The 7828-nt window shown below is 42.0% G+C and overlaps 1 protein-coding gene across 4 annotated transcripts; it reads right to left on the bottom strand.

Moving 5' to 3' along the window:
* Positions 1–160: 160 nt before the first annotated feature.
* LOC139584725 (histone-lysine N-methyltransferase KMT5B-like) lies at positions 161–7645 on the bottom strand. Of its 4 annotated transcripts, none has more exons than XM_071416883.1 (11): positions 7298–7645; positions 6367–6590; positions 5655–5929; positions 5345–5492; positions 4961–5126; positions 4756–4865; positions 4478–4644; positions 4351–4370; positions 4119–4255; positions 3817–4013; positions 161–3442 (listed from the first exon to the last, which is right to left on the bottom strand). In XM_071416883.1, exons 3-11 carry the CDS (start codon positions 5785–5787, stop codon positions 1767–1769), a joined length of 2754 nt encoding a protein of 917 aa, XP_071272984.1. In that variant the 5' UTR covers positions 5788–5929; positions 6367–6590; positions 7298–7645; the 3' UTR covers positions 161–1766. The 4 variants fall into 4 exon arrangements, with proteins under 4 accessions (XP_071272984.1, XP_071272985.1, XP_071272986.1 ...); XM_071416884.1 differs by having other exon boundaries at positions 5655–5840; XM_071416885.1 differs by lacking the exon at positions 6367–6590 and having other exon boundaries at positions 5655–5840; positions 7298–7349; positions 7462–7645.
* Between the last annotated feature and the right edge of the window lie 183 nt (positions 7646–7828).

Here is a 7828-nt window from a genome sequence, read left to right as displayed (position 1 = left end):
AATTATACAAGCAACTCAAAAAGGTAGCGTAATCAAGACTAGACAGTAGCCTACATATGACAGCACACAGTATTAGTGACAGGTCCAAAGTTGTACAACAGACTTTAAATCAACCTAGTATAAAAATATACAGTACCAGTCAAAAGTTTGGACACACCTACTCATTCAAGGGTTTTTCTTTATTTGAACTATTTTCTACATTGTAGAATAATTGTGATGACATCAAAACTAGGGAATAACACACATGGAACAATGTAGTAACAACAAAAAGTGTTAATTCAAAATTAGATTCTACAAAGTAGCCACCCTTTTCCTTGATGACAGCTTTGCACATGCTTGGCATTCCCTCAACCAGCTTCACATGGAATGCTTTTCCAAAAGTCTTGAAGGAGTTCCCACATATGCTGACATAGCCTGGAGGTGTGTTGGGTCATTGTCCTGTTGAAAATCAAATTATAGTCCCACTAAGCGCAAACCAGATGGGATGGCGTATCACTGCAGATTGCTGTGGAAGCCATGCTGGTAAAGTGTGCCTTGAATTCTAAATAAATCACTGACAGTGTCACCAGCAAAGAACCCCCACGGCATCACACCTCTTCCTCCATGCTTCACGGTGGGAACCACACATGCGGAGATCATCGCTTCACAAACTCTGCGTCTCACAAAGACACAGCGGTTGGAATTAAAATCTCAAATTTGGACACATCAGACCAAAGGGCAGATTTCCACCGGTCTAATGTCCATTGCTCGTGTTTCTTGGCCCAAGCAAGTCTTTTTATTGGTGTCCTTTAGTAATGGTTTCTTTGCAGGAATTCGACCATGAAAGCCTGATTCACGCAGTCTCCTCTGAACAGTTGATGTTGAGATGTGTCTGTTACTTGAACTCTGTGAGGCATTTATTTGAGCCGCTAAAAATAAAATAAATAAAATAAAAACCCTGGAATGAGTAGGTGTGTCCAAACTTTTGACTGGTCCAGTATATAAAGAGCCATTTAAAAAGTTGAGACATGCACCACAGCATTCCCAATTCAGACACAGCAGACAAAGTCATTCAGGTGAACTGATGATCAAATGGTGAACAAAATATCAAAGTGAGAAAAGTGTTTGAATATCTAAGCCAGACCAAGTAAGTTCTGAATTTGTGATTGCTAAATAAAGAATGAGAAATTATACAGTTCGAGAATTGAGTGACTTAAGTGAAATTAATAGAAAAATAAAAATAACATCCAAAATAATCACATCTGCACAAACTAAAAAGTTAACAAAGATAATCATTATGCAAGCACCAACACATTTTGATTAAGGAATGAGTGATTACAACGGGACTAAAACATCAGCAACCAGCTCCCAGGAATCACTGGAAGTCAAACATATTCACATACCTCCAGCAAGAAACAAGAATTCTGTTCCTTTTAAAAGCTCTCAAAACAATATATAAAATGCATATTATTTTATATGCATGTATACACTGCCATGTTGACAAAAGCACATTTTGTTTGCAGTGTGTTCCCAAAAGGTTCCATTCTTGCGATGTCAGTGGAGCAACATTTAGCATGTTTACCAACACAAACTAGAAAATGCTTTAAATATAATTACCAATTGTACAAAATAAAGCTGAAGATATAAAAATAATTGCTTACACATTGTATGCCATGTAAAATGTACACATTCTACAATATGAACAACGAACCAAGTTCCACCATGTACAAAAATAGTTAACATTTTACAACAGCATGTGATTTTACATAAATAAAGACCCATAGAGCTCATGCATTGACTGTTCGTGACTGATTTTCACGTCTCCTTGATGCGATATCAATATCTATAGAGTCTTTGCCAACAATGAGCCGGAGGCGTTTTGTTGGTGGAAGTGGAATAAAATCATCGTCAAACTCTTCATGGTCAGATACATCTTCATCCTCTTCTTCTGAAGAGGACGAGTCTTCCTCTGTGTCATCGTGCATTCCAAATGTTGCTACTGTGGGCCCAAAGACCTCCCCTGCCTCCCTCTCTACTATACCTGTGAAGGGCGCACTACCATGGCGATACTGGCTGAGCCTCCTGCTGTCCCACTCATGCTGCAGCTGAATCTTCAGTTTGGAAGAGCGAATGTGTTCCACAGGACTGAGGCCATGTTTGGAGGAATGGATGAGTTCCACAGGACTGAGGCCATGTTTGGAGGAATGGATGAGTTCCACAGGACTGAGGCCATGTTTGGAGGAATGGATGTGTTCCGCAGGACTGAGGCCATGTTTGGAGGAATGGATGAGTTCCACAGGACTGAGGCCATGTTTGGAGGAATGGATGTGGTCCACAGGACTGAAGCCATGTTTGGAGGAGCGGATGTGTTCCACAGGACTGAAGCCATGTTTGGAGGAATGGATGTGGTCCACAGGACTGAAAGTCCCATTACTCCATCTGGCTGCATAAGAGCTCCTCTTGGTCTTTGCATGGTGATGGTTCTTCACAAATTTCATGCTGGTCTTTGTGGAGCTGGAGGACTTGACAGGGTCAGACTCACCAGGCTCAATCCTACTGCTGCCGCTGTCCCTTCGTCTCCGCAGGGTTAACTTGGGTATGCCTGAGCTGTTGTTGGCTAGGATCAGCTGGGAATCATAGCGCGTAATCTGCTGCTTCTTCTTCCCCTTGCCAAGGTGGAGAAGCTTGTCTCCCTTAGAGAGATTGTTGTAGTACTCACGACCATCAGGCAGGCATTTCAACTCTTTCCTGCATTCAGCTATGTCTGGGGTACGTGCTGCATGGTGCAGGCCTGGAACCTCCTCCTGGAGAAGGGATGCTGGTCTGAAAGAGTGCTGCTCCTCCTGATTTATCATTTGCCTCTGTCTGGGACAGGTCTCACTTGGACACTTGATATCCAGGCTTGGGCTGATTATCCAGTGACCATCTGTGACATACTCTCCGAGGTCTGTAGGCTTGGTCTTACTAACCACACCGCAGTTTGGTTCAAGATTAATGTTGTCAGACCCCTGTGTGCCAACTGATGCTCTGGTTGAACTGCGAGTTCTGTGAGTGCAAGCTAAACCATCAGGGCACCTACTACCGTCTTTCATTGAGTTCTGATTGTGTTCCTTCACAGCATAGTGCACAAGACAACCCCTTGTTCCCACCACTTGCATGGGTCCTTGCTTATCCATCGCACTCTTTCGTGAGACCCTGTTACTGACTAATTCTGTGGGGTCCTTAAGGCACAAACCCATAGCTTCCACCTCAATGGGGAACCTCTGAGCAGTTACCTGACACCTTCCTAGCTTGTGCAAAGGCTTTACGGACTTTGAGGTTAGTCTCTCTGGCACGTTGGAGTTCTTTGAGTGTCTTTGATTGAATGATGAGGTAGGCATAGGCATTTTGGACAGAGTTTTCTTGCTTAGGGCTTTTGCGTCACTGAGCCTTGTCACACTGGAGCAGGCTGTCCTCCCTAATGCTAAGATGTGGACCGGAAAATAAGAAATAACAGCAAAAGTTAGAAATCATCGTATTTTGGTTATCAATAACCATTTCCTGAATTTCCTGGGGCAACCAGAGTAAACACAACTTGCCTAACTGCCATAAAAGCCAAAAATTGTACATCTTCCACTGTGGAGAAACCAAATGGGGAGAAACCAAAAAGCTCAGTTTAAGGCCACTGGAATTCTTTGCATTTTGGTTGTTTTCAGTTTTATTGTTGAAATCACCTGCTCAATGGGGCAACCACAGAGCTGGCTCAACTTGCGTGACTGGTTCAGTTCACTCGCCCTAGCCTAGGCAATATGGCAAACCTTAACGTCAATCCCTGCTCAACCTCAAAGGTGCACTTACATGAATGTGTGTCACGATTTTCCTGAGAGTCTGGATCCATATTAGAGCCGTCCAACTGACTGTCAGAGCATTTGCCATCTTCTAATTTCTTAAGTCGATGTAGCCGTTTGTCTGTCTCTCTCAGGCCATACATGCTGTTGATTATAGGAGTGGCTGTAGACTGCCCAGTCTTCGGTTTGAAAGCACCAGCACTGCGTCTGAAGGGACCAGAAGATGTGAAATAGCAAATCCTAGCCAATGTAGGACTCATTATTATACATATAAAGTAACTACAAGTTTGATATTACATCAATAAATTATACCTTTCACAGGTGTAACATTCACAGAGTTCATTATTTTCCCCAAAGAAGCCATCCCCATAGTAACAGGAGATCTCTTCCCCAGGTTCAATATCCCGCAGAACCTTGACACATGCTGTATCTCGCCCAGTGGAAACAAACTGCGATAACACATACAGAAACATTTGTTAGGCATTTGTACAATTCACTTCATTTTACACAATACTTTTGATTTGCAGGCGTTGGTATTACTTGCCTTGCAATTTGGCCTGCAATCTGGAAAACAAAAGATATGTTTAGTCTCTTAATATAGGTATTTGAATTCTATCATAAGTGTGTTGAATGAGGCATATAGCTATTGTCAAGTGCATGGGGATGTATACCATGGTTGATGAAGGCTGCAGGTCCCAGCCACAGTTGAGCACAGTTCTTGCGGGTGGAGTACATCACACTGAAGTCATTTTCACCATGTCGCAGTAAAATGCTTTCCTCATGCTGTGATAGCTCAGCAATGCAGCCCACCAGGTATTCCATCTTATCATTGGTTTTCCTTGGGAAAATATGAATGAGGGATATTTGAGATTGTAAAGTGACTATATACTCAGTGCAACATTTTCTTTAAACAAAATGTATCCTACTACAATTTAATTCAGATCCTTACCACTCTTTTGTTGCTACAATTTTGGCTCCATTCTGCTCAGAGGAATAACGATTGCAGGGAAGTATTTCAAACCCACTGTTAGTTGCAAACATTCGTAGGTAAACAAAAACCTGCCAAAACACACAAAATAATAGTTTTCACATATTTTTGTTTTGATGATGGTTCATGCTTTTTGCTCAACAACGGATATTTCTAGATAACTTACATGCTCTTTGAAGAGTTTGCCCTGAGCCTTCGTCTTGTGGTGAAAGTGGGGTCTTGACCAGTCCCCAGCAGTCAAGGCATGGAAGGCCTTCTCGAGGTTGTCATGTTTTTTAAAGCACTCAAGCACCTCCTTCAAATGTCCTTGTCGGTCCTTGATGGGTCGAAACCTAAGCACACCATCAGTCAATTTTTAACCACTTTCCAAACCATTCTCAATACAAATGTTATGCAGCTGGTGCATCGAGTCATAGCCTATCGTGATAGGCAAGTTCGTCTGAGAAATACGAGTAAACCGCCTCCCCAGATGTTGTGAAACTTTGGCTGCTGGCTTAAGCACAAGCTATTATGACAAATGTGGACAATTGTGAGCCAGAAAGAGACAAACCTGCTATTCATCTTATGGGTCTGGAAGCCGAGGTAGGGGTCCAGAATAAGGCTTGTAGTCAAGTCATCATTCTCACAGAGTTCCTTTGGAGTCATACCCGACGACGGGGTATAACGTCTCTCTGCCTCAAGGGTAGAACTGATGACACCTGAGGTGAAAAAAATTGAAAAGTAAATGATTGAGCCCCCCCCAAAAAATGGACAATTTAAAAAATCTGCCAATAGTGCAGTGTAATTTATTAATGAAGCTGAAAGGGGTAATTTATGGTTCTGTAATTTTGTGGTGAGCATTGCCAGAGAACAGCACTTACGTTGACTACATCTCCTACTTCTTAAGGAGCCCTTGCTCTGTCGCAGGGACCTGGTCGAGGTTATGGATCGATCACTGGAGAATCTGCTGCAATGCCGCCTGCCATTCAACACCATGTTCTTGGATTCTCCCATCTACCTCATTATGCCAGATCCAGCAGCATTTACCCTAGTCTGTGCTTGAAGATCTGCAGTGAGGATGAGGGGAGGTTAGGAGGCCAGGGTGGTTGAATCGTATCTTGATACTGACAGGGATTGAGCACTATGCATTCTGGACCTAAACAACATAAACAAAGAAACAAAATGGTTAGAGTAGACTTGTAGGCAATGAACTTCAAAGATCAAATAGGGTCTATTTATGTTTCTGTCAAGTTAGAAATAGTTCCACGATATGCAATGACTGACATAACAAGAGGAAAACTGATGATACACTACCAAATTTCGAAGTTGCACCTTGTGTGTGTGTGTGGGGGGGTTGATCGTTGTAATAGTAGAATGTACAAGGTGTAATTTTCCTCTTGTCAGTCATTGCATACCTTAGAGAACTAGTTATACCTTGTCAGAAATGTCCTGATCAACTAGCCAGCTAATGATTTTTTTTCTAGGTTTTTAGCCCATATATTTTGTTGTAATGTTGGAGTCACTCAAATATCTCATAAATACACATTATACACGGAGAAAGAAAATGTGCTTTAAGACTGCAAAAAAAATTACCTGCACTACATGACATGTGTAGAATTGCAGGGAATAAGCTTTAAACCTGCAACATTTGCTCTCCGCCAACAAGAGGGGTGTGAACAATCAGTCATGAACAGTGTTTATGCCCATAGAAATAGACGTGGTGCGCACAAGGGGGGTGCGGGATGTTCCCCAATTCAGGAAGGGAGGCCTGAGTGAAAACGTATGGGAACACCTGCTCCATACCATCAGTTGAGAACCTAAGACAAATTTCACATGTTATTGTCACATACGCAGGATACAGCAGCTGTAAACAGTACAGTGAAATGCTTAACTGTAAGCCCCTTGAGTTATCGATAGTTACTCCTGATGGAGAAACTGCAAGCGCATTAACTAAGCAGAAAGTGGGGCCTAACAAAGACCCTGAACAGATGGTAGCTAATGGTTTATCAAAGGCTGACACCTTGTGGTTGCATGGCAACTTTCATGAGTTTCCATAGCATAGTATTTAATCTGGTCTATTTATTAATTTCGTCTTTCTCGACAGGCAACTTTACACCTGCACACATAGGGTCGTCCTAGCCAGTGTAACGTGGCACAACATTCAACTCAACTAACTAATGCAAGATCCCAGTCGAATTAAAAATCTAGGCTAACGTTAGCATGCTAACACCACATGCCTCAGGACTGATGCAGATGTTATGCGCGTTCTAGTTACCAAGTTAGCTGGGGCTTCATGCTGGCTACATGCAGTTATTAGTACTTACTCTGTTTTTGAAAATATATGCTTCCCACTTAGCTAACGTTAGCTATATAAATGAAAGCTAGCGAAAGCTAAAGCTTGGGCCAAGACATCACAACGAACAATGCCACAGCTAGCTAGCTAACGTTATTCCACCAAAACAAAGGCCATGAAATCTCCGTAAAAAAAGTGTCGCTGATGAGACACACTGTCCAAAATACTCACTTTGTTATTCCTGCGTTTGTACTACTATGTGATCCATCCTGCACGACGAGATCTGAACAAATATAAATTGCTACCTTTAGTTTAAACGTCAATCAGAGGAAACAAACATTTACATTTCAAGATGGCGGTCAGGGGAAGATGGGAATAAAGATGTCTGGACATACAATTGGCATTGTTTGATGTTACGGCAGTTTCTTAGATTAATCCATGAGTACATTAAGTTTAATAACTGTTGTATTAGCTAACTATTTTTTTTTTTTATTTTGTTTAAATAACACCACAGTAGCCGACGCTTTATAAATTGAAGTAGCCTGCGCACTGCTTACTCAAACTTGAAACACATGAACATTTGAGAGAACCTAGTCGCGCGATTTGATGACGTTGTCAACAATATCACCGGTCACTGCTAGAATGGATACGATTTTGTAAAAGTGACGCCACAGTCCCGTTTGTGCCAATCGAGTTGCATGAGGTATAGTATTTTACTTGTCTACAAGATTTAGAAGACAGTCTGGGCCATTATAAACAGGA

This window comes from Salvelinus alpinus, chromosome 9 (genome assembly GCF_045679555.1).
Source record: "Salvelinus alpinus chromosome 9, SLU_Salpinus.1, whole genome shotgun sequence".
In the NCBI taxonomy this organism is placed as follows: Eukaryota; Metazoa; Chordata; class Actinopteri; order Salmoniformes; family Salmonidae; genus Salvelinus; species Salvelinus alpinus.
This window is presented reverse-complemented; position numbering and strand designations above follow the sequence as displayed.

Bases quoted from the DNA above. Each gene is read 5' to 3' on its own strand.
- LOC139584725 (XM_071416883.1), bottom strand. From the start codon at position 5,787: ATGGGAGAATCCAAGAACATGGTGTTGAATGGCAGGCGGCATTGCAGC. The intron at 4,014-4,118 runs GTATAATTTATT...TGGTCCCTTCAG, and splicing joins GAATGTTACACCTGTGAAAG to ACGCAGTGCTGGTGCTTTCA. The intron at 3,443-3,816 runs GTAAGTGCACCT...TCCACATCTTAG, and splicing joins AAATCGTGACACACATTCAT to CATTAGGGAGGACAGCCTGC.